This window comes from Neolamprologus multifasciatus, chromosome 5 (assembly GCF_963576455.1).
Source record: "Neolamprologus multifasciatus chromosome 5, fNeoMul1.2, whole genome shotgun sequence".
NCBI classification, from domain to species: Eukaryota; Metazoa; Chordata; class Actinopteri; order Cichliformes; family Cichlidae; genus Neolamprologus; species Neolamprologus multifasciatus.
The window spans coordinates 29414370-29440645 of NC_140443.1; the positions used below are offsets into that span (position 1 = coordinate 29414370).

The following is a 26276-nucleotide window of genomic DNA, read 5'->3' on the forward strand; positions in this document are numbered from 1 at the left end:
AACATCATGGCGTCACAACATAAACATGTTAGTATTGCCATTTCAAGCCTCACAGGCTGTTACTGTAGCTGAATGCAATATCAATATAAATACAGTAATAAGCATAATGGTTCCAGAAAATTACTTGTATTTGAGGCCAGTTGAAAAAATGCTGTATACCAGCTGTCCATGACCGGATCTTTTAGATGATAACCCTTCCTGTATGCTTAAGTGCATGCATTCATGCAACAAAAGATGGAAAAAGAAAAAAAGCACATTTGGGTTTTTATTTCTTCTTGCAATTCTACTTGTGCCCTGCTTCATCACAGTAGGTCTGTATTACAAAACTGAAGCTCAGGCTAACACCCACTCTTCTCACCTCACAGATCACTTCCCCCTGGTGCTAGTCTGTCAAAAACAGCAGTCTTGTCTCTCTTTTCTCTTGAATCCAAAACTAACAAGCAAAGTTTGGCCTATGAGGGCACACAGTAGTGCTGGGAACTTCCTATCAAGTTAAAAGGAGGAAAGTCATGGACTAAATTTCCCGTGGGTCGATCACTAGCTACATTCTCCTGCAGTAAATCATACATCACATCACAAGCAGCATGGGTCCACGGTGTCTAAATAGGAGGTTCATTCAACTTGAAGTGCTCTCAACCATACATGCTGTTTTCACTACAGGTTGTGTCAAATAAGAACTGTTTACTGAGCGGCTGTCCTTTCCCAGGGACCAATAACCTGCCTGCTTTATTGATCCCAATTTGCTGGTTGAGAGTACGAGCAGGTATGGAGAGACAGGGTCCAGGGTATGACCAGAGTCTGAATGCAGCAAGTGAGGGAACAAGAGGATCATCTGCATGAGAAAAGCAAGACAAACTAATCAAGAAGACAATCACATAGAGCTTTGTGTAATTTACCAATGCGTATACAGGCTATGTGCGTGCCTGTGTGTATACATTCAAAGTTTGTACTGTTGGCATAATGCTGAGTGTGTGCAATGAAGGCACCCCCTCCCTTCTTTCCTGAAGAGACAGGAGCATGCTTTTGAATTAGCTCTATCGGCGGCTCAGCCATCCATCACGCTGACAGGCGCGCAGGAGTTGTGACTCTGACACCGGCGTTCACCTCAAGTGGAGGTGTTAGTCTTTGCTGAGATAAATTGAAACCTGTAGTGTGGGTATATGAACCAATGGCCTAGCATTAGCACAAACCTCATGTGGCCCTGCATATTTAATTCACACATATGCAAAGCTGTTTAACCCAAGGTTCCAGAGAGACCAATCATCTGGTTTTCTCTGTGTGCATATGTGTGCGTGAGTGTGGTGGGGAATCACGAGGCCACATGTAGGCTAACTATACAGCTGTCAGCCTGCCCCAATGAGCAGCGCAGCTGCTCAGAGTGCATGAGGTAAGTTTGCAACAATGTGTGGGATTGAAGTGCAAAAAGGAAAGTGGGACACGAACAGAAAGTAAGAGAGGTGGAAAAGAAGACCTGAGCCCACTAACGGTAAATCCGCTATCAATCAGCAAGCCATACACGGAAACACACGCATATACCAGCTCATACACACATATGCCAAGCTTGTTAGCTCTGATGGCACAAACGTGCACAACAATTTACCTGCACATCACTTTGTATTTGTGTGTTCAAATCCTCCTAGTCTGCACTGCTAAACCCAAATCCATATGGCAGTTTCCGCGGCAGTGAGTTTTGTCAAACCGTTCTTCATTTCATAGCTGATTTCAGCTTCAATTAACGCCTGGAGCGGCTGATGTGAAGGTACTGTACATCAGAGCAGTGATTGCTCTGAATGCACCCTGACTTGTCATTTAGTTTTGGCAGACAACATTACTTGTTAAAAGGAAAGGTAGATGGGGAAGAGATGGGCCCCGGCACATTTCCTCAGGGATAATTGGGAGATAATGAGACAGACATAACTGGAGCTAGAGAGAAAACAAAAACAGGCGAGTAGAGACGTTTCTTTCTTACATGGAAGGAGGCTCTTTCTTCTCTGTCCAGAGGTTGGGTGACAAACATGTTGCCGCTGATGGGATCTATGTTGTAGATACCACTCGGGGGCTGATCAGCGCCTGCTCCGGTGATGCTGTAGCGGATGCCCACATCCTTATCCTGATCGGAGCGGATCTGAGGACAGAGCCAGAGAAGCAAGTTGAACAGAGAGGAAAATCTTTTTTTTTTAGTCCTTTCAAGCTTTGCCTGCAATTGCAACAAAAAGTACAAAATGTTCAGAGCAGAACAGTATGTGACATAAATTGTCAAAAACACACTATGACATTAAACTAAAAGTTTGTGAGAAAACTAACAGTATGTGGAATGTTTGATAGATATGTTGATGATGAACATTTTCACAGAAAGCTCTCTTTTGTGTCTTTGAACCTACAGCCCAGAGGTGAAAATGGAAGATTGAACATTGTGCACTGAGGGGAAATAGATGTACTGCCAGCAGATTTTTGTCCAATCTTTGATTTTCTTTACTTTTATGGCAGATTTTATGGCACATGTCTGAAATATGGCAGAAACCTTGAAAAAAAAATCAACATGACTTCATGTCTAACAATGACAGTTTTTCTGATGGAGACTTTCCTGGACTGCGTGAAACTGATTAATGACTTCATTTTACATTTCTTCTCATTTCATAGACTTTTTTTCTCCACTTTTTCATTTTCCGGATGTCAACACTGGAAATCCCGAGAACTGACCACCGCCCCCAGAGGCCTAGCCATCAAAAGATTCCTGATGGGTCCCCAGACTCCACCATACTGAACTGCAGCTGGCAATGGTAGATTGCTGCAAGCGATCTCCCAGGGAGCAGAACAAGGTCTACCATTGCCAGCAGCAAACCAAGACTGTGGATTTTCTGTGCATCTGCAGGACAAGTCTCACAGATAAATGATGAATAACCTCGAAAACCAGATCAACAGCAATCCGGCCAGTTTGCGCCTGGACTAGCAAACTTTATAAAAATAAAATATTTACACATATCCCCGATAACTCTTTCTCTCTTGTTGTATGTTTGCAGTTACACCTTCTAGTAGTATGGACAGGCTTGGCTGTCTGTGGACAAATACTTACAGATACTAACCCTAAAGTACAGTTAAATATACTTATATAGCTAATTCATACCTTTTATTTGAAAGGGGCATTTCTATCAGGGATGGACATTTGAGAGCTCACGTTAACAAAAGATGTTAAAAAACAGCCCACTTGGTTTTCACTTGATTACTTGTGTGTCTGTAGTGTAGAGGCGTCCACATTCACTAAACAAGCAACAGATACCTTGTTCAAGACCAGGAGGAGACCCAAACGCCTCAGAGCGACCTGTCAGGAACTACATCTGGTGTGAAAACCTGTCAAATCCCACACATTGTGCTACCTGCTGTGATGAATAAGGGAGCAGGACGAAGAAGCTTGTTTCCATTTAATTGCTGCACATTACAACAAAAATCAGCTAGTAATCATAAAGAATTACCACTGGTGATGTTTATGAAATGACATCCTTTCCAGCCAATTTCTCAGTTTTTTTTAAATAACTTTATGGGAGTAAAGTGGTTAAACTAAATAAGAACTCACAACAAAAAACCCAAACTGTTATTAATTTAATAACAGTTAATAAAACATAGCAAAATTATGTTTTTTTGTTTTTAAAGATTTTTGTGTGTTTGCGGTTGTTGTCATGTTGTACAATAACTTTCAGCTAACTGGATGCCTGCTTGGTAGTACTGGGTGAGAGATAAGAGGCTAAACATCTTGATTGTCTCAAAGCAGTGCAAACGACTGATTACAATAGTCAATAACTAGCACACCTTGACTTTTCCCTGGGATTTTACAGGGATTATGGGTGGGCTTGAGTTAAGTAGCCACACTGCTGATTATAGGTTGCAAAGCTACAACTGACAATACTGATTACAATGAATTAATTAACCATTTTGTTCATTAAATTCCTGAAAGTATTACAAATGGCCCAATAATTTGTTCTTCTAATTTAATCTATTATATATGACTGTGATAAATTTGCATATGCAAGTTTTACTGTAGAGAAACAGAGAAAAACGGAAAATCATTAACTGTAGTGAAAAAAGCTGCAATGCTTTATTCCAATAATATATATTAAAAGAGTAGAACAGAGGAAAAAGTACAAATACTTCCAAAAATGTCAGCAGTGCAAGAGAGTGCAGTGCAGGATGACGCAGGCTTTGAGTGACCGTAGTGAGGCTTTAGTGAGTGTAGAAGGAAGAGGGTTTATGGGAGGCGCGGAGTGAGAGAATCAATCAATAATCGGGATAGCTGCCAATTAAATTCGGTGCTGGTGTTTTAGCTCTGCAGCGGCAATCAAATAATCTTTCCTCTGACTTCAAACTCACGTTCTAAACACAACGCCGGGTTTCCTGTTTTTTTTTTTTCTACTTTATTGGGACTGAACCATCACTATGGTTACAAGTCAGAGGGAATAATGGAGAAATGAAGAAAAGGGAAGTCTTGACTCTTTTTTCTCTCTATCTTTCTCTTCCCCCTCCTATGCAATTTTCCTGGTCTGTGGGGCTGCAGATCATGCATGAAAATGAAATTACTTCATCCGTTCAGTGGTGACGGTGGCTGCTGCATAAAACATTTCTCTGTTTGAACATGATACCCTCTCTCTTAATTTCGAACGTGGTGCTCCCACACCCACGGTGCAGCGCTCCTCTGTAGCTTTCACAATTTTCATTTCCTGAGCTCGCTTCGCACAGGATCCATTTGTGGATGCTGCAGGTTCAGGTGTAATGTACAATATTGTAAAAATTCTATCAATCTGTGCACTTAGGCGGTTCCATTTGGCATTTAATCACTGGAGCACGAAGATACTGTAGGACTAATTGCATTTATTATTCACAACACCCACTATCTGCCAATCAAAGCAGGATGAAATTATGGCATAAACAATAACATAATTTGATCATTCACCCTCATCATCAGTGTCATTTGTTTGGATAACAGACAGATAATGTGGAGCAGATCAGACGCATTATGCATTTCAGTAATGAGAACGTGCCTGTGAAATCCTCTGTCTTATCTGTGAAGGAGACAAACACGTTAAGGACTCTGTGCTCAAAACCAGAAGAAATACACACACGCGCAAACAACAAACATCTGCTCAAGCTGCAGGGACAGCCAGAAAGAAGAAGAAGAAGATGAAGAAAAAGAAAAATTTACCACCCCGAATCGGCTTTTTCTTTTCTTTTTTTTTTTTAGCATAGACATTTCCTGGGTGGATAAGAAGCAGCTTGTAGTCATGTATGTGAGTTTAGTGAAGTGTTTGACAGGTAAGAGATTCTCTCTGTGTGCACCAATGCGTGGATCAAAAGGACCAGCTCAGTTCAATAATTCACAAGGCCGTCATGAGGGAATCATGAAATTTTCACCTGCCACGGGTATGCGAGTCTGCATGCGGACTTGTGCACGTTTACTTACCGACAGTGTGTGTTTGCGAGCAATCTGTTTCTTCGGCGGAACTTCAAAGCTCAGAGAGTGCAGTTGGCAATTCAGTATAATAGCCCCACGAGGAGACAAAGGAACTCTTACACATCATGCGGCCTTTTGCTCTTACGCCTTTTTAAAATTCTACATCAAGGCCACATGAGACCAGATGTCATATTTGTTGGTGTCTCTTAATGAAGAGTCTTTATATCAATAAATTGAATAAATGAAGAAGCACGGCTTCTCGGAGCCCCGGGAATCCCATGAGTGACAACTGCTCAATTGAGCCATTTGAATAGAATGCTAATGATGAAAGCAGGGATTTCTGTCCTCCTCTTGCTTTCTCGCTCAGTGTCTATCTATCCCCATCTTTAATTCTCCTTGTTATTTCAGTTCCTCCTAGTAGATAGAATGGCTACTAATCACACTTAAAATAGCAGGGAGAGGCAGATGCAAGGGACTTAACTGGTTGTCTGTCTCAGTCAGATCAGACCAGACATCAGATAAGTGACCTATTTGTAGCTCTTTGAGAGTGATTTCCTTGATTACTGACAACTGCTAGGATCCTGGGAGACAAGCTATCAGCGTGAGAAGAAAGATGGAGAGGGATGGAGGCAGAGAGACACAGAGAGCAATGGGAGTTGGAGAAAATTAGATGAAGAATTAGTGTTCTGCTTAAACTCCTTGGGGTGAAACAAGGCACGCAAACACATAGAAGAAAAGAAACGTAAAGGAATACATTTCCATTTATTTAGCATAGCGGCTGGCTGCCTAATTAGCGCACTGTGAAGTTTCAGTCTGTCCAAATCTCCTTTAATTGATCCAACCCTGTATGATCGCCCTATCTGCATAAGTAGTTTGATGCCGACATAAACAGGGACTAATTTGGTGTTTATTTGATGGCACTCTGTGTTTCATCTATTTACTCCGAGTCTAACTTATTTCTAGCAACGCTGCAAAATGAACACAGCCGGATTTTGCTGTACAAGGGACAAGCACGTGTGCAGCTATTCTTCTCTTTCCCAGGAAACAACTATCCTTTAACCAGGAAGTCATTAGGATAGCGTGCTGCAGGCACCCATGGGATCATTAAGGGTTATGTGTGCCATGGGCTAATGTCACACAATAATGGGACTCTATGGTTTACACGCTTTGATGGCCTCTTTTATGTCTCATCCATGCTTTCAGGCCTGTGTTGTAATCCTTTGGTTTCACACATTCCAGGCTCGCTCTATATTTTATTGCTCTGGGCTCAGTCACCTCGCTTTGCCTTCTGGGCACATTAAAGGGCCCCCCACAGGTTAGGGAGGCTTAAAAAAGACTCTCCTATTAATATACTGTTATTATGAGGACAATGGTGCGTGCTGTTTGCCACTAATGATCACTTTTTTAATTGAGCAAATGCTTGTCCAAAAAGCATACCCTGTACTCGTGCAAATGTCCCACACATACAGTGAACGTACAGTGGGCGGTTAAATTAGTGCTACTCATCTTACCTCTGCTGTAGTGGTTTGGAAAGACCAAACCAGAATAAATTTGGAATCAAAGTTTTTTTAATTTTAAAAATGACTGATTTAAGAAGAAACGCTAGAATAAATCAGCGCTAACAGTTCAAGCTTGCTCATCACTGCCTCCACATCAGATCAGAGCTCATTCATAATAACCAGTCGTTGCATTCTTACTTCTATCACATATATCTGAACGAACAGCAAATAATGTTCACGTGTAAACAAACCGGCATTCACAGATAAATAGGCAGCTTGCTTGGTCGGCTGCAGAGCTACTCCCCCAAATAAGCTTTTGTGCAACACAATAGCTAAGCCAGGTGACTAGTTATGTGTTTAGCACTGTGTAATTGCATCCTCCAAGGAGGTTATGTTTTTGGTAGTGCTTGCGTGCATGTCATAACTCTGTCTGTAAACATGACAGCACTAGAGGCTTTCAATGACTTCTTTGTAGGGGTGTAGAGTGGAGCCATGTAAACAATCCATTATATTTTGGCATAGATGCAGCAAGATCTTCAAGTTCAACTTAATGATTTTGTTGAAAATTGACATAAAGTCTTTATAACTTATTATTGTAAATGGACTGGTTCTTTTCTAATCTCCTTGAGGGTTTCACTTCCCACAACTTACCTCATTTAGCATAGCACTTTTTTCTATGCCTAAATGCTTTTCTTTCTAAGATTCACACTGGAGAGCAACCTGGGGTTCAGTTTTTTGCCCACTCTGGTATGCAGAATGGATCGAACCACCAACCTTCCAATTAGAAGATGACCTGTGCTGAGCTACAGCATCTCTTAGTACAAGCCTGGTGTGGACTGTCAACATATAGTTGACAAAATATCATGTCACATATGACCTTTGACCTCTCCTTCGAGGTCAACAGATGGATCTGAAGGTCTGAATAATGCTAACACACACACACACATATCTATATCTATGAATCTCTCTGTCTCTCTAAAATAAAAACTTACTATGACTCATAATTAATAAATTGATTCAGCAGTGACAATAAGACTGAAAAACATCTAAATTTCCCTCTTGTGTTGGGCATCTGATGTTGCTGTATCTAGGTAACGATCAAATGCACTGTAAATTATGCAGCGTTGTTTTTCCCCCTTGAATCTTATTTTTGTGACTGCCTATGATTAGTTTCATCGCTTTTGTCTATGCTACAGCTGCGTCAAATAAATTTTTTATATTTAACTCTCTTATCTATGGGGCTTGCGCTCCATTTCTCTCTCTTGATCCCTACCCAACGCAGACACATTTAATATTCTGTGCTTAGTGGTAAACATGTCAGTGTCATCTATTTATAATGTTTGGTAGGAGTAAATGTCACCGATGCCACCAAAAGTCAAATATGAAAACACCTACTGCACAGCAGTTATTAGAGTTTGGTATAAAGTCTGTAAGTTTGAAGGATGGTTAATATGAAGTAGTTAAATGCAGGAAAAGCCAAAGTAATGACATTTCCATGCTGAGATGCATTATGGGGGGAGATGATGCCAACCACTCAGGGCACAGACATGCTATGACTGAGCTGTCAAACACGGTTAAGACAACATCTGCCAAATATCAGGATTCCTTTAATAGAACCTACTTACTGTCTTCATGCCTCGTAGGTATATAGTGACAAGTCATCGTTGCTTTTAGTCTCAGTTAGTAGCCAAAGATGTACATAGGGACATATGTGCACACAGGGCACATATTTACACAGGACATAACAATATAGTTTTGTCATCTATAACTGAAATAGTGTAGACTGGTGCTCTGTTTTAAGGAGCTGATGGATTCAGCATAAACGGGAATCAATCTTAAGATTTTGAGCATTTTCAGCCAGATTTTAAGAGATAATTAGATCTCATTTGTTCGCTGATGGTGTTGCCGCTTAGTTCACATTTCCCTGAAGTAGAAGTGTGAATATGTGGTGGGTTCAGCTGCAAGCTCATATGTCTCATTTGTATTTGGTTTACTGCGCCTTTTTACACTGCTGCCCATTGACTTGGGGAATTGCTGGCAAGCTATTTAATTTCTTTTAAAATATCCTTTCATTTGTTTCCCTTTCCCTTTTTTTACACTCTCATAGCAGATTCATTGCATGTGTTGTAGCCCACTGAGTGGTTTTAAGGAAAGAAAATGACACTGCCACGCTGGAAAAGACAATTGATTTTCTTATCTTAAGCAGTCTGACTTTGGTGTCACCGCTTGGGTTAAAGTATTCCGATCTGACAACAAACCTTTGCACTCATAGGGGCGCGGGAATGGTTCCCAACCTGCGTTTCTGCGAACGGACGAATTGCTATGTTAAACGGCATTATCAAAAGCATCTGTGAATCTGAGAACTACACAGGCATCCTTGAAAATCACTGTGTTTGATAATGTCTCATCTTTTCCTGCTGTTATACAGTATCTGTTTTCTCTTTGTTGAACATGAGGGAAATGGCAAAACTACATGCTTTTTAACTTCCTCTTAAATTTCAGTTTTGCATTGCTTTGATCCCTCCTGCTGTGTGCTTGTCACTCTTCAAAGCTGATGTACCCTGCTTTTGATGGGGAAGAGGAATTCAAATAGTGTGATAGGCCATCCACACAAACATCCAACAAAATGAAATAGGAGGGAATAAGAAAGTGAAGGATGAAAGAAATGGAAACATGGGCTGACAAAATGGAAACAAAATTTCCAATTAGAGAGAATGTAGGACCTCAAGTTTTTGCCAGCCTCCCAACTTTTCTTCCTGCGGAATACAATAACAGCCTTGCGCGCGCGAGAGTGGCGACAAATGGGGTAAAACCTGTCAGTTAAGTGGCGTCATGAGAAGGGAATGGTGCAGATGATTTTAAAAATAGTCACATAGGCGCCCTGTGAGTGGAAAGCTGCAGAGAGCTCAGGTTTAATATCTCTCAAGCGAGAGCCACTGACAGCCACCGTCGCACACAGTTATCCCTTATACTCATAAAGAACAGCACAAAGGCAGGCTAGTCCATTATGGATCGGAAACTGAATACGAAATGAACGAGCTTTGGAATATGGTGTCTTTTTTGCCTTACACATCCTTCCTTTTGTTTGATGTGCAGTCTGTATTTGTGCTGCGTATTAGTTTGTCTGTCTCTTTCTGTCTCTCAGCCCCATGTGCCCCATTCTACCATTGCTCCCAGTGGAAAGGAAGCAGTGAGAGTCCAGTCAATACAAACGAGCTGGGTTGCCATCTGAGAAAGGTTCGTCTGCTCCGGTACTAGCACTGGTCTTTTTTCACTTTCTAATACAGTCAATTGAATTGAGTCCTTTGAATTCTTAAGGTTTCCTGAGGTAACACTTCTGTGAGAGAGATTTGGATTTAAAGATAATAGAGTCAGTTTTTTTCCCCCTTTTTTGACAATTTAAGAAAACAAGGCTAAAGCCTTTTGGGGGTGATGTTTTTTCCCTCCAGAGGAACTTTTTCTTTAATGTGATATATAAGAGGAAAAGACAATCCAGTTAGAGGTGAGTGTGATAAGAGCGGGGGGAAAGCTTAGGAGAAAATCTCTGAGAAGGCAGAGGCATCGTCAAGGAACATGTCTTTTAATGAAAAGCAGAAAGCATTCAGAATGCCAGCAGCATATCCAACAAACAACCTTCAAACAGTGGTTTTTTTTTTCTTTTTCCTTAAGATAGGAAGTCTTTGGAAGACAGATATTTCTCATCCTTAGTATACTTGGATCATGAATCTGGGGGTGGTTCCACAATTTTGGAGTGTGAACTTTTCTGACATCTTCCTCTTAAACTCCAATATCCTCCATAACCATCCTGCATGCCATTCATCATTAACCAGTGAAGAGAAAGAAGTCCCACAGCTTTAACATCGTGTACCTGCTCAAAATAGATTAGATGTTCTGTCAAGCGCACACACTCGCGCGCACATCACTGCCTCCACCTCAGACCATTAGCCAGACCGAGGAATGAAATGTAGGATAGGAAAAAGGGGCAATTAGAGGGAGAACAAATATTAATGGAAGTTAAGAAGTGACTCACAAACCCAATTACAGCATTAGCCAGGCAATTTAGATGAGCTCTGCAAGAGGCGAGAATCCTGTTGAAATGTACCAGTGGTCTCTCTGCATTAACAATGGCATTAATTCCCTGATTCGCAGCGTGGGAGAAGAACAGAGCAAATACAACTATTCTGTCTCCCTTAGAAAGAAACTCTGCAATAGGAATGAAACAGGCGGAGAGGTTGACGTACTTGTCCTACCCCACCCCAAGCAGACCGCAGACCCCCAGAGAGATTTAACTCGTTAAAAAGCGACAGTCTCCTACTCTACGCTAGGCTTTTCAAAATAAGGATGATAGGTAAAGCGTATTATAGGTCTTCCAAGCAAAGAGAAATTTGCCACAAAGATAATTATAAGTGAAGCCATGACTGGCTGCTGGAAGGCTGACTAAAGGGAAGGAGCAGAACAAACAGCAAAGAGATGTACGATACCAGACAGAGCTACAGATGGAGGGAGGGAGGAGCAGGGAGCTTTTTGCTGCTCTTGCACTTTTCCTCTCCATCTACCTCCTCTGTCAAATTGCATCCCATAAACCCAAGCTGCTGCCACATGCTCCCACAGGAGACCTGCGTCCGTGACAGCCTAGCCAATCAGCAGCACCCTGAGGCCAGCTGAAAGCCGTTCTGGCACGCCTAAGGCTAGCAGCGTCCAACCAATCAGTTAGAGGCCTGCCTTGAAAGGAGGGCCACGCTTGGCTCAGGGAGCTGCCAAGGCTGCCAATGAGCGCCCAGAGGGGAGTTCAAGTGGCTCAGAGGGAGGCTGCCAGAGGGGTCAGAGTGGACGAGGGCAGACTGACAGTTATTTAGTGCGAGGCTGAGCTCTGTGTCACTCACAACAGCACTCAGCCTTTGTACTAGCGGGCCAGCTCTAATGGGACTGTCACCTTCTAATTGTCCGACTGGGGATGCTGAGAATGACAGACACACACTTTCACTCAAACGCACGGACAATGCAGAGGGACAGACACGCATCTTCAGACACAGAGCGACAAACAAAAGCCCCCTGTGCACAATTTTCCTTTGTACACAAATTCTCTGCACTTATCATGTCGGAGATTGCGTTTCCTGAATCTCACAAAGGCAGACTGAACTGTCCTCGCACCAAAAATCTATGGCTATTTCAAATACTATTCGGTGGTGATTGTGTGCACCCAAAGAAAAAAGAATGAAGCTGTGATGTTTCCTCTCATCTGCCTTTTTAGCGGGCAAATCTAGCCAGCAGGTAATGCTGACTGCCTGGTGGTCTGGTGTCTGGTTCTAGCTTGAAACAAGGTTTATGAGACTGGTGAGAGAAAATGTAAACATTAAAGATGCAGGCTATAAAACAGGATGCTAAAATGCTCTGCAGAGCTGAGTGGAACTGAGGCTTTGGGTGGTAATTCTCGGTGGGTTAACCCAATTACAGAAGCAATGTATTCCACTGCCCGTATAAATATTGATTAAATAAGCATTACAGTTTCTTTTATGGGATATTTATCTATTTATATGTGGCCACTTCTAAATCACAGACAATGATTTTCCATGTGAAAGTGCCGAGAAGAAAGCAAAGCTGCAACATTCTTCCGTAGCATGCATCATTTCATGACAACGATTTCTAGTCCTAAACTTTTAAAAGTTACATTATGAGCTGAACACTCATGAAAGAGTTGTTCCAAGAGCAGAAAGCAGTAATGAGGCCAAGAAGGAACAGGATCAAATGGCGCAAACAGTCTAAGGCCTCTAAAATTTAATCATCTGCCAGAGCTGAAAAGTGCATCATACTTTCAGGACAGCTCCAAAGGGAGGACCTGTACTCTAAGAAGATGGAAACAAGCGAGCTGTTTTGGCAGATCTTTTGGAGAAGCTGGGTTAGACAGCACTTCCCCATTAGGAAAAGGTAAAGTATGCAGAACTACATTTAAGGGAACTTTATTTCTGGAAACTGTGTGTTATCATTATGGATGAAACTCTGGGATTCTGGGACGCAATCTGAGGAATTGTGTCAGGGGAAAAGCGAGTGAGCGATGTCCTGATTTAAACCAAAGAGACATGTCAACAAACTCTGCCCCTTGAAACTAAAAACTGAAGTGAGTTTTTATCACCAATAGACAGGCTTGAGAAAACAATAGTGGAGACATTTCAAATCTTTGACCTCACCTTTACACTTACAGGATAATGCCGTGATGTTTGTTGTTCCATTCAATTCTAATTGCATTATATAAAAATGTTACACAGCCGACTGCTGTGGGGTAATAATTTGGACAGATAATGTGATGACTGGGACTCAGGAAGCACTCTGTAGGAAACTGCAAAATCGAACCACTGCAGCACTTAAAGAGCTTAAATCCAATTAGGCTCTACATTTATGCAATCTCAGAGTAAAACTCAAAAATGCTCCATGTCTGAGACGAGTAGAAATCTCTCCGGATATTAATTTATTTTCACCTCATTAGTGTAACCTGGAGTCAGCTGACAACACTTGTTAGCACTGTCCTCATAAGAGGCGCTAACAGTGTAAATAAAGACATAGATATAAATTACAGTCATAGTGTATTCAAGAACTGAAGTTCATATGAGGTGTGACTTCTCGCCAATCAGCCGAAACCAGCTGATTTTATGTACCGTCACCAGAACATCTAATTCTTGAACACTTCGTGTTTTTGAACAAAATGAAGACAAAATGCAGATGTGAGGTATGAAAAACTTAAATACCCCGTTACCACTTCCTGAGGAATTAATAGGAAAATAGCTGCCAAACCAATGCACTTGATTATTTGGCTCATTAACTGTGACCGACTCTATAAAAGCAGATGTTTTCTCAGTTTGCTGGTCTGAAGTGTTCATGTGTATGTTAACATAATGCCAAGGAGGTAAGACTTTAGCAATGATCTTGAGAGACAATTGCTGCTGCTCATCAATCTGGGAAGGCTTAAAGGGCCATTTCCAAGTCCATCATTCCACACTGAGAAAGATTATTAACGGAAAACATTCAAAACAGCTGCCAATCTTCCCAGGAGTGGATGTCCCAGCAAATTTACTCCAAGGTTAGACTGTATAATGATCAGAAAAACTGTAAAAAAAATAACCACAGCATCTCAGCATATCATACCAGCAACCATGCATGTGGTGGAGGGGTGATGGTTTGAGCTTGTTTTACAGCCACGGGCACTTTGTAGTCATTGAGTCCACCAAGAACTCCTCTGTATACCAAAGTACTCTAGAATCAAATGCAAGATCATCTGTACAACAGCTAAAGCTGTGGTTATGCAACAGGAAAGTGATCCCAAGCACACCAGCACATTTGCAGTAAATGCAGAAGAGAATCAAGGTGTTGCAACAGCCCACTGAAAAATCTCGACCTCAGCTTGATGCTGCGATCAGGATCACGAGAGAGCTCTGAACAAACAAATGCCTGCAAACTCAAAGCACAGAAGCACCAACCTGAGACTGATATGTCATTCTGAAAATGATTTCTTTCATATTTTAGGGTTTTGCTACTTAAAGTGGCTCTACAAGCTACACGGTGTAAACTCTAAAACCGGATGAGAATCAGATCATTATTATTATTATTATTTTTGTCATTATACACAAAACCTTAAAATTAAAAGAGGGTGCACTTTTTTTTTTACCATGGCTGTTGTTGAATATACAATACTTTTGTAAATCCTGATGTGTTTGAGGTGCTAAAGTAGGTAATTTGAGTCTGCCTTAAAGTTGGTTTCCTACAGTATCCTTGAAAGCTCCCACCATCAGCACCGGCAGCAGCACAAGTGAATGGATGTAAGTACAAGTGATTTCCATCTAGAAAGTGGGCTGCAGGGAATAAGTAATCAGTGTGCAAACTTTTTGGGGATGTGAGGATTTCTGCCAAGTGTTAAATTTAGATAAACCAGCTTTTGAATAATTTAATATACAGAGGTGCCTTTTGTCCCACTAACGCAAACAGCCAAAAGCTGGATACAGGGATACTGACACACACAATGGTGTATACACAAGGTGTATGCACACACAAAGTAGACACACAAAGTAGACACAATGTATTTCAATGCACAAGAGATGCAATAAAACTGCAGACAACACAAGCGCATCCAAAAATCATATTACAAACTCATTATGAGCTGTAATGAAATACACTGAGCAATGCGAGGTTGTAAATACACCACCGTGTTTTCATTTTGGGTACTGAGCAAACAACTGTACAGACATTACAGTGTCATTACAAATGAGCTAACTCTCTCCCCTGCACATAAAATATAAACACATAAACACACGCAGATTTTAGTTTAAAAAAATACCATTAAAAAGCAGACATTCCTTTGGTTTTAAAAGTAAAGGTCACTCGGATGTTGAAGTGGTTGGCACACATAACATTTGTTTACTTTTAATAAGTTCCTACTGCAGTTATTCAGTCTGTGACACTTACGATACTATGCTATATTACAATATATATTTTATTAGAATATATGAGTGAGTTATTAAAAAACAAACTAAATCTTACTGAGAAGCTGGTTTAGACAAGATCTTAATTTTACGTTCAAATGTTGCCGTGCGATAAGAAGATGTAATAAACGCATCATTACAGTGAAATTTAGTGCAATAATAAATGGTATAGAATAATCCGCCATAACAGAAACAGCAAATACAAACATTTTTCTGTCATGTTTTCTCTTGGCTTGTGCAATCACATTTAAAAATAACTGTCCACACTCGGCCCAATTATTTCCAACTCATTGTCCTAACCGTGGGTCAGGGAGGAAGCCAATATTTGCAGCCTGGTTAAATGAAAAGGGGAATTTTTTTCTCTCCTATATTCAGACTGCTTTCCATCAGTTTTGCCTCATTGGCCCCAGTGTAGGTGCTGCAGGAGACGGTTGAGATGAGAATGCCACAAATGGCCTGAAACTAATGTTGGCCTCTCTCACCCCGCAGATTTACAGCACTCTCGAAAGACTTTCCATTTTTTTCTTTTCTTCTTTTTTGTTTCAATCTCAGCCTGTCCCCCATTCTCCCTTTTCCATCTACCGTCCTCCCCGCTATTCAGTCCCTCCAAAAAAAAACCAAGTAATTCTTGCTATCTACCTTGGTATCCATTTAACTCAAGCTGTTTTTCAACCTCTCCATTTCCACTGCACTTACATCTGTCATGTCAAATAATTTGACAGCGAAAGCTTTGAAGCATATTCCATTTGAACACAATGGTAAATCAATGCCATCAAAGCTGCACCACTTGAAGTTCTTCATGACTGAAACGCACACGTCAAGGTAAATATGGCCTGCAGTAGAATGGAGCTCCTCTACTCCACTGGTGTCTGCGAGCGAGCGAGGGAGACAGAGAAACAGAGAGAGCCATTTCCATTTGTTTCAATGAAGAAAAATTGGCTCTGAGCAACTGAACCAGGATATTGCAATCAAACCTTTAACAGTGTGATGGTGTTGGCAATGAGAGAATGATATGAAACATAACATGAAGAACTAATGAGTGTATGTATGAATGATTAACTAAATAAGACTAAATCCATTCATCCATGCTCTTCTACATATCCTTATCAGGGTCGTGGGGGGGCTGGAGCCTACCCCAGCTACCATAGGGCGAGAAGCGGGGTACACTGGACAGATCGCCAGTGTGTCGCAGGGCTAACACACAGAGACAGACCTACAGCAGGAGTTTCCATTGTCAAATTTTTAGCAAGCACCTGCATTGTGCGGTTTACAATAGCATGGATACCTGAAAAACAATGCTGCTCAGCACTTACAGAAGGAACTGCTGATTTATGTGGATTTATTTTGAAGAATAAATTTCTGTTTAGCTTGGATGTAAATGTAGCACGTCCCAGCATGATGTACCTCTGCTATGAGGAATTCTTTCTAAATATTTATTAAGATTTAAACTAGCAGGGACTGGATCTAAAGCCATCTAAGGCAGAATTTATGATCCTGCAGAGGTAGCACGTTCACTGTCCGCTCCAGTCCGAGGACTGCCCGCCTGCCTGCAGAAAGCTTTGTTGCCAGATCAAGGCAGTATAAAAAGTATGTGGTACAAGTAAGACTGGTCTGTTGGCCTTTCTTGCTTGTGCTGTTGTTGGTCTGTCAGCAAGTTGCAGAGAAGAGTAAAGTTATGCAGTGACATAAAAACTGCTGAAGAGAAACAGAGTAGTAAACACAACAAAACGTGTCCACTGTCTGTGCTTTTCATGCTGTATATTTTATTTTTGAAGTTTTTGATTGCGATTTCTGGTGAACTCCAATGTTGCTGCCTGCTCTATTCCGGCCCACTTGTCAACCAATTAACATTCAGCAGACGCTTGCGTGATCTGTGTTCAACTACAGAGCAGTCAGGTTGTTGGAGGGCCGCGTAAACGTGCATCTAGTGGGTAAATAGCCCCCTCCTCCCTCTGTCAGAACAGAAACGTGTATACAGATGGACTATAAATTATGATTAACTGGCATAAACCACATATCCTAGTGCAGAGGTGTCAAACATAAGGCCTGGGGCCCCAAAATCGGCCCAGCAAAGACTCCAATCTGGCCTGCTGGACTAATGGCATATATTTTGACTGTATTTTGAAGCTTTTTCTAATGATTAAGGCCTCCCTGTGGCCATTTGCATGTATATTAAACCAATGTAACTGAGAGCTAAATACACAGTTAACAAATGTATATTTTACAGTTAAATCTAAGCTGTCATGCTGACAGATTGCTTTTGTTTACTACAGAATAATTACTTTATCATGTACAAAATATGAGACAGTCTGCTGAAATCGCACTTCTTTTAGTTACATTAATTTCTTTACACTGACCGAAAAGGGAGTTTAACTGGGCCGGCCCACTTAAGATCAAAGTGGGTTGTATGTGAGCCACAATGTAAAATTAACCAATGGTTAATTGGTCTTTCCAAGCCCGATGAAGCTTTACGTGAGAGCTTGAGTGTAGAAACGCGAGAGGACGAAGATCAAAGAGAGCGAGTGTGTCCTGAAATCGAGTGTGAGAGCTTTAAAGGTTGTTCTTGGCTACTTCTGAGACCAGCGAGATAAAGCACGGAATCCCCCCTGCTCCTTTCCTCGGCAGCCTGTCAGAATGAAGAAATATGTTGCAGAGAGAGCCGGGGACAGACAAGCGCACAGACCAAGAGAGTCGCATCCCTTATGGTGCACTGCTTTCCGCTCCGGCCAAGGGATATGGCACGTTCTATACTCTGGTGCAATGTATGTAAGAGCATGATCAACCTCAGCACTGACGCGGTCACAAGTATGCAGAAAAGCCTTAATCCAACAAGAAAAGGGGATAAAAGAGGGTCCATTTCTCCAGCAGGGCAGCACAATTTGGGCCCTCCTGTGACACTTCACGGCCCCGTTTTGTGTGTTTATGTGTGAGGCTGAGGGCTTCCATGCTAGCTGACACGCCTGTGAAAGGCGATTTCCGTAATCCTGAAGTGTAAGCCTTACTGTACAAATGGGCGTAAGGGACTTTGTGTGTGTTAGTGTGTGTCTGTGTGTGTCAGAAATGGTAGTAAAAGCTGCATCTCTGTGTTGGTGACTGATAAGAGGCAGTGAGTGAGGAGAGATTAGACAACCAGCAGACAGCCACAAGAGTGTGACACGTCCACGAGAGTCTTGCTTTAGATTTTCCTTATTTGTTTTGCACTGGTCGTATTAGGGACCAGTTACATACCAGTATAGTCAAATTCTCTCCTTTTGATTGTGAGAATTGTGCCATTTTACTCAGAGAATGACAGAGTGGTAGATGGGCTGCAGAGTAAAATTGAATTCTTTCAAGTCCCGGGGCTATAACGGCAAATGTGCTCTGAAAAAAAATGCTTACAATTCAAACTAAAACTGGTATTATTGAAAGAGAAATGTGTGACTGGAGTCATTACTTCAGACCGGTGACACACGCCTTATTTTTCTAAAATGTGCTCAGAGTGAGAGAAGTAAAAATTTAGTTTTGAATTTTAAAATCAATTACTTTTTCATTTCATTTTTCATTTCCATGCATTTCCCCGTTTCCTTTTCATGTTCGACTTCATAACAAATTCAGCAGCAAAGGTCTGTTTGGAGGGTTAAAATCAATTTGACAACCAACATGTGATTATGCAGTCTAGGGTAGTGGTGGAAAAACCTCGGCAATCCTATTTGGTTAAACGGCGCTTTGTTTTTGTCATTGTTTGCACAGACAGAGGTATCTGTAGTGTACGTATGACAGAATTCAGCACTGGAATAAAGTACTTCAGCACACAAGCTAACATTCAACCAGAATGGCCTGAAGCGACCTCAAAGTTTTAACAGTAAAAGTGACAAACTGGTAAAAGTCTTCACAGAGCTCCAGTTTGAATCACAGAATAGACATTGGACAGATATGCAAGAGCTGATACTTCACGATCATAAACGTACTTCCTCGTGTTGTTATTGTCTGCTCCCTCCTCTCTGTTCACAACTCACACTGATCAAAGTCTGTAATAACCTTTAATAACCTGAATTACTGTGAAGCAGCAGTACTCATGCCTTCCACAAGTGTATTCCCGACCCGCTTGTTCGTCGATGGCCTGATAATCAAAACCCACATCTTCCTTTTCATTATTATCAAAACATTCCATGTGACAATTAAATGTATTTGTGTATTCTGGCTCTGATAACACTTTTATTACAGCTGCCGAGGGGGTTATGGCTTCGGTTATGTTTTTGGTAGCATTTGTCATTCTGTCTTTAAGCTTGGCAGCTTGAAAAGTTTTGACGGGAAAAAACTTTGTAAGGCTGCAGAGCAGGGTCGTGTTAACAATCCATTATAATTTGGCTTACATCCACCACGGGCTTCAAGGTCAACTCAGTGATTTATTGGTCAAAATTTGACAGAAAGCCTTAAAAAGAAACTATGATTCTTACAAATGTGGTGTGTATGCTTAGCAAATAGAAAGTACAGTACGAAGATTTAAAATATCATGTCACATTTGACCTCTGACCTCTCCTTCAAGAGAGAAATATCACAGTGATAATAATGCCATATGAATCTTTTTAAATCATGGGTTTTTAGACTGACAAGAACATGTTGGCACTGGATACTTTTTGAGTACATGATGTACATGTACCCCGTTCCTGAATACGTATAATTTCTTGTTGTTTTCTTGGAAAACAAAATAAACTTGTGTTCAAAACTTTTTTCTCTTGTTATTTATAACTAAACATTTAAACACATTTTACTAAACAGTGAAATGAATGCTAAAAATGCACTATAGCCACATAGTAATATTAAAAAAAATAGTTCCTCAAACCCTTATAATTATGTGACGTATATTTAAAACAGGTTTAAACAGGGCAAATAACAACAGCTTGTACTTTGCATTTGGTTTTACTGCACACTAACTTCTCAAAGTACACTTAAAAAGAACAAAGAAAACAAAATCAATATATAAAAGAATACTGTTCCCTTAAAAGTAAATACTGCCTGGAGTGTGAGCTGCCTTGGTGGATATTTGATCTCTGGGTGCTGTATATAAACCCTTAATAAATCCAGATGTCCATGTATGTAAAAGAGTGGGGATCAGTGCAGCAGCCAAAAACCACGACCTGGTTTACAAAAACTTGTCAGTTCTGCGACATATTCAAATAAGGCTTTATTAGCACAAATTTCACAAAGTCTATTTTATAGAGACCTGAGCTCACGCACAGACAAAAACGGGCTGGAGGCTGAATTGATAAAAACACTGTTAAAGCTCACAGCATCATAAAAGGTAAAAATGTCTTAAAAATGAAATTGTTTAAATATGGACACTTGGCTTTCTTGAGACACTTGGCTTTACTGTTTGCATTCTCAGTGTTTTATCCGCAGCTTTTTACATGCAAAACTTTGCATGGTTTGTATGTATCCCCATGTCACAGCTAAAGAACTGAAATGTGCACAACACCGTCCCAATAACAAAACAAAACTGACTGCATCTTCTTCCACAATCCATCCTTAAAAAAGTGTTTGGGCTCCCTGTACACTCAATAACAACATGGATCTATAACCCACAAAGACATGCACTGTGATGTAGGGCTGCCGCAAACGATTATTTTGATAGTCGACTAGTCACCGATTATTTTTGCGATTAGTTGACTAATCAGATCATCATCCATTGGACGTAAAACGTACAGCTTTTTGCACCAGCAGCATCTGCTCTTATATAACTATCATTAGCTTACAGCTTTAAGTGTTTAAGGTATGTGCTAATTAAAAATAAAGACAAGATGATAGTTTATCAAATTTTAATGAAATTTGCAGATTGTTTTGGTGAAGTTTAATAAACTCCTTGCTATCTAAAATATAACAGGACACCGGAGTATATTCTCGAGCATCTCACACTTCTGATAATCAGTTGAATGCTTGATGTTTATTCAGCTGTGTAAAAACTATAACTTTAATCTCAGCCAAACCGATTTACTCAGGAACAAATAAAACACTGAAAAAAAGCCAAACAATAACATTTTTAAGTTATCTAAGTGACTTATATATATTTAACCTGAGTAGCGAAAGATGGCGGTGGGTTTGAAAAAGATTTGCCGGGAGTCCGGTGTTCTCACGGGCTCTAGTGAGCCTTGCCCCCGGCTAGCTATCGAGCTAGTGGGTAACAGACATCACCGAAAACGTTGGAGCGCTTTTGAAAATATGTGGTGTCTTGATAAACTGAGCAGATATTTGAGGTTTACACAGCTACATTCTCGCCTGAAAATATGTTAAACGTTTATTTTGTGACCCAGAAAGAATAATAAGAGTAACATCAAAACTAACTAGCTGCTGCCATTGTTGTAAACTGAGCTGGGCTGCGCTATGAATTCTGGGACAGAGCTTCTTCTTCTTCAGGGTTTAACGGCAGCTGGCATCCTTGTACGTGCAGTGCTGCCATCTTCTGCTTCAGTCCGTTATTACACTCTTAAATCCTACTACTTATTCCTGCGTCTTTTGTGATCTTACAAAGCTTCAAACGACACGTCGACTATTAAATCAGTCGTCGACGATTTTGATAGTCGATGTAATCGTAACTAGTCGACTAATCGTGGCAGCCCTACTGTGATGTGAAAAAGCAGTGGAAAAGCTATATTAGAAGATGTAGAAATCTCACTGAGAGAAAATAAGTATTCTGTACCTCTGCTCTTCTGAAACCAAGCAAGAAAGTTATATTTTTGCTCCTTTCAAAAAGAGCTCGACCAAAATATTTTGCAATTTGATGTTTCTTTCATTGGGTAGATAGTGGGTTAAGTCACCTTCTGTTACAAGGTTGTTCACAAGTTATTTAGCACAAGGTTCTCCACAAACGTGAGTGTGCGATTGAAGAGGGGACATTATCATTTGGCCGTCCCAGTCATGAACGGCTCCACAGCGCTGTGGATATCACTGCATCTAGGCAGGATTCTGACTTAGAGGCTTTCGTTCACAATCCTGCAGATGGTAGCTTCGCACCATTGGCTCCTCAGCCAAACACATACATCAAATGTTTAAACTTGCAATTCCTGTCGTACTTACAGGACTGCTATAGCAACGACATCTTCAGCAGGGTAAAACTAACCTGTCTCACGACGGCCTAACCCCAGCTCACGTTCCATTTAATGCCGCTCGTCTTAGTCTTCACACAAGTCAACAAAAAGCCAGATCAGCACTGCTTTCAGTTTTATTCCACTCTGACCTCGAGGCAGAGGTCTTGCTCTCCTCCCTTGACTTTTTCTTCTGTTACCTCTCTGACCTCCCTATGCCTCCTGCCCCGTGTGAGAAAAACATACCGCTTCTAAGTTTTTCCCAGAGTGATCACTTTAGATGTAAGTATATTTGACTTAAGACAATAGCCCTAAAAACGTACTCCTTTAAACAACCCTATTTCCAAAGAAGGTATTTTTCCCCCTTTTTTAATTTTTTTTTTTTTTGTGGTCCCCAGAAGCACAGCAGACAAATCACCTGGCATCATGACTTAAATCAGAGACAAGAGCTGTGCTTTTTTACCCGCTGGGCGTGCTTGATAGAAAATCTCAAAATGTAGAATCTCTCAGCCTCATGGTGATTGTAAGAGATACTACAGAATATTCCCCAGTCTTCTCTCTTTCTTTGCTTCGGTAAGTAGTTTGAAAGAAAACATGTCTTCTACCTGGCTCTTCTTTCAATCTTAGCTTTTCGCTGCAAAGATAACTATACAAAAGTTACATAAAAGTTTGTGGTGCATCAAACATATTTCACATCAGGAGAAGACACATTGTTTGCTGAAGTTACTCAGACTGTCACTTACTCTGACAAGCATATGAGGGAAAGGTCCTCTGGAGTTTTCAGGCACATTAATAGGCGGGATGACCCAGTCTCGCTTCTGTCGCCTCAGCCCGTTGGCAGAGGAGCCTCTCTGATGTTTTCGAAGGAACTTGATAACCCTGGGTGGCGAGTCCCAGACTCTTGACAGCATTTCCTCAATGCCAATCTGAAAAGAAAAGGCCACACATATCATAATATATCATGCCATTCTATGTCCTGCACTGAATAATTTTGCGCAATCTTTCATTTGATATTATTTTTGCCATGCCGGGCTTGAAGGTGATTTTACAAAGTGCTGTGAAATGAAAAGTTTTCTCTGCTAAAAGTAAAATACCTGGTGTCAGTGTAACAACAGGTTCTAGGAGAGTGATGGAGGCAGGCACTGGGAAATATAAATAAACATCCCTATGAATGCGGCTGCATCACAATTCCTGCCTTTGGCATGACACCTGAGCCTGCCCAAGTCCTCAGCTTCTGCCTCAGAAAGTGAGATTTCCCCCCAGGCTGCATAGCTGGGTTTTGTCCATAGAGCTGCTGTGCTTTGTCTGCATCCCAGCACAGATTTTTGCAGACAGACATGCTTTCCTCCCATCCCTGTCCTCCCATGCAACACTTTGCCCATACACAACTCTGTCATCAAATCAAATAGTAAAACACTTTTTTTCTTTGGTTTTTTTATCGTTATTTTCGATGTTGTCGAGAACAGTCCACACATATACGGTAGCGACTAAATCATGTCTATGCTCTGGACTAGTATTCTGTTTCTCAGACAGTGTGTGTTCTCTTATTTTTGATGCACTTTCAATAATCATACAGACCACAGTGGTGGGGACAAGTTGTACATTGCAGTGCATGGGCGAAGACACCCCACCACACTGCACTGACCTCCCCCAGCTATGGCTGCGGAGAGAAGATTGTGTTCTTACTCATCTTGCCTGGTGAAATAAGGGTTAGAAGGGTGTGTAAAAGACTGAGTGTTTTTCCCCGGATCCTCTATGGTGTCCTCCTGTGTAATATGGCTATATTTCTGTAATCCACCTATAATCCTATTGTTGTCTCTGCACCCCGCGTACACACACACATTCACTGGCAGTGTGTCGCTGTCACCTGAAGCACAGTGGAAATCCTCCCGCTCGTCCCACCTGGAATACACATAACACAGTGGCACGGGCACGTGTGCGCACGAGCAAACACAGACGAGTTACCACGCCAAACGCGGGTCGGCAGTTCATCCTATCAGCGCACATCTGCTTTCCCTGCGAGGGAGGCAGACTGTAAGCTACACCCGAACAAACACAGTGAATATTTTTCATCTTTTGTTTTAACTCTTCCCTCATTCACAGCTCAGAGAACTGGACCGTAAGCTCAAGCTCAGGCTCCGAGGCAGCAGGGGCTCAGGGTTTAGCCGGAACGCCACGTAGGGGAAGCGGGGCAACCAGGGGTGAATGGTTAGGGGACAGAAAGAAGAACGAGGGGACCAGATGTGTTTCCCAGATAAGATGGCTCTCATTCTAGCTTCACTCATCCAAAACACTCACAGGTACCAACTGGCACAGTGGAGGCAGCGTGTGCCAGGCCCATCCACGGTAGGCAGGTGGAATTAGTCTCTGTCTGTGAATTTGAGAGTGTTTCTATGGCTGAGTGTGTTAGCAAATGTCTGTTAAAAACAAAAACAAGGGAAAATAGGCCGGCATATCAACATGACAAACATACAACAGAAAAAAAGCCCAACTCTCTCCAAACGGAATGACGATGATGGAGAATATTTATACAGGTGTATATGGACAGTTATGACATGTGCCATAGTTCATCCTCAGCTATGTTCAGTTTGGTTTGCTGCTCCTATGATAAAACCCTTATCTGCTTTCCCGGCTATCAGCAGAAAACACAATAAATGAATGGATACTCTTTATCGATCTGCCTACTGATGAAGGTCTGATGATAACAAGGTTGAAGAATTCCAATCGGTCGGAACTCAACATTCCTTGGAAGGAATGAAGAAGTGAATAAGAGATACAGTCAGGCAGAGTGACAAACAACCAAAGGGAGATATCCTTTATTGTAAGCCTGCTTGTGGATGATATCAGTATAGTGGCTGCATGTGACTGTCACTTTCAAACAGCATAGCAGATGACAGGCTGCTGGCATCCTGACAGACCCGAAATTACAAAGAAAAACTGGAACACGCTCTCGGTGGGCTTGCATGGAACTAGGTGCACATTAGGTTTGGGATTTTTCTTTTTTGGTCTGAATAGTGAGTTCAGTCATGCCTGTGCGCACATATGGAGAATTGTGTGTCCCAGCCTTAATGCAATGTGCAATGCATGTGCGCACATGGGCAATTGTGTAAAAATAATGCATGAACATATGTGCGTGGTGAGTTGTCTGCGAGTTTGCACGTCTCAGTGTGTGTGATTGTGCGCTCGAACACATAACAAGGAGTCAGTTAGTGTGCCTCTGATGTGCCGGAGGCTCCTGAAACCCAAAGGCATGCAGGGCCAGCTGGCACCTCTCTGCTCCCAAGGCATGTTTCGTGTTGCTGGGGCAGTCTTCAAGCCCGCAGTCCCTGAGCCCTGAAGCTGGCATCTGGAGGTTATCAGTCTGACAAACAGGCAGAGCCATACAATAAGCGTGTGTGCTCACTGATATATCTGCTCTGAAACATTTGAAACAGACCTTTCGATTTTTTTACTGCAGCAGTTTCCCTTCTAGTTTTTCATTAATACAAAAAGACATCAGAGCGCTAGTCTTCAATATGAAGAACGTTCTTTGATCTTTTATCAAAACCTAAATTGAAGAAAAAAAGACATTTAAAAATAAATCTAAAAAAAAAAACGAGAAAAGAAAAGAAAAGTTGAAATTTTAGTTGTTTCTCTTTGACTGTTGAGAGTTGCAGAGGACTGTCAACATTATCAGGCTTTAATCACAAAGTTAAAGCAGAATGAAAAAAAAAAAGCAAGCATCCAACCCTGACGCTGTTTTCAATGACCGCTGGACCCCAGGGTCCTACGTTCCAACCTGCTCTCGGCATTCGCTGTAATCTACCTTGAA

General features: G+C 41.4%; 1 protein-coding gene across 2 annotated transcripts in view; it reads right to left on the bottom strand.

Annotated features, from left to right (window-relative positions):
* LOC146519031 (cadherin-4-like) overlaps nucleotides 1–26276 on the bottom strand; it is a 217642-nt gene that overhangs the window by 41735 nt on the left and 149631 nt on the right. For both annotated transcript variants that reach the window (XM_085160823.1, XM_085160825.1), the window contains exons 5-6: nucleotides 23209–23391; nucleotides 1970–2125 (exon numbers count right to left, since the gene is read on the bottom strand). In XM_085160823.1, the coding sequence (XP_085016949.1) occupies nucleotides 1970–2125; nucleotides 23209–23391 (339 nt within the window). The remainder of the gene's footprint in view (nucleotides 1–1969; nucleotides 2126–23208; nucleotides 23392–26276) is intronic.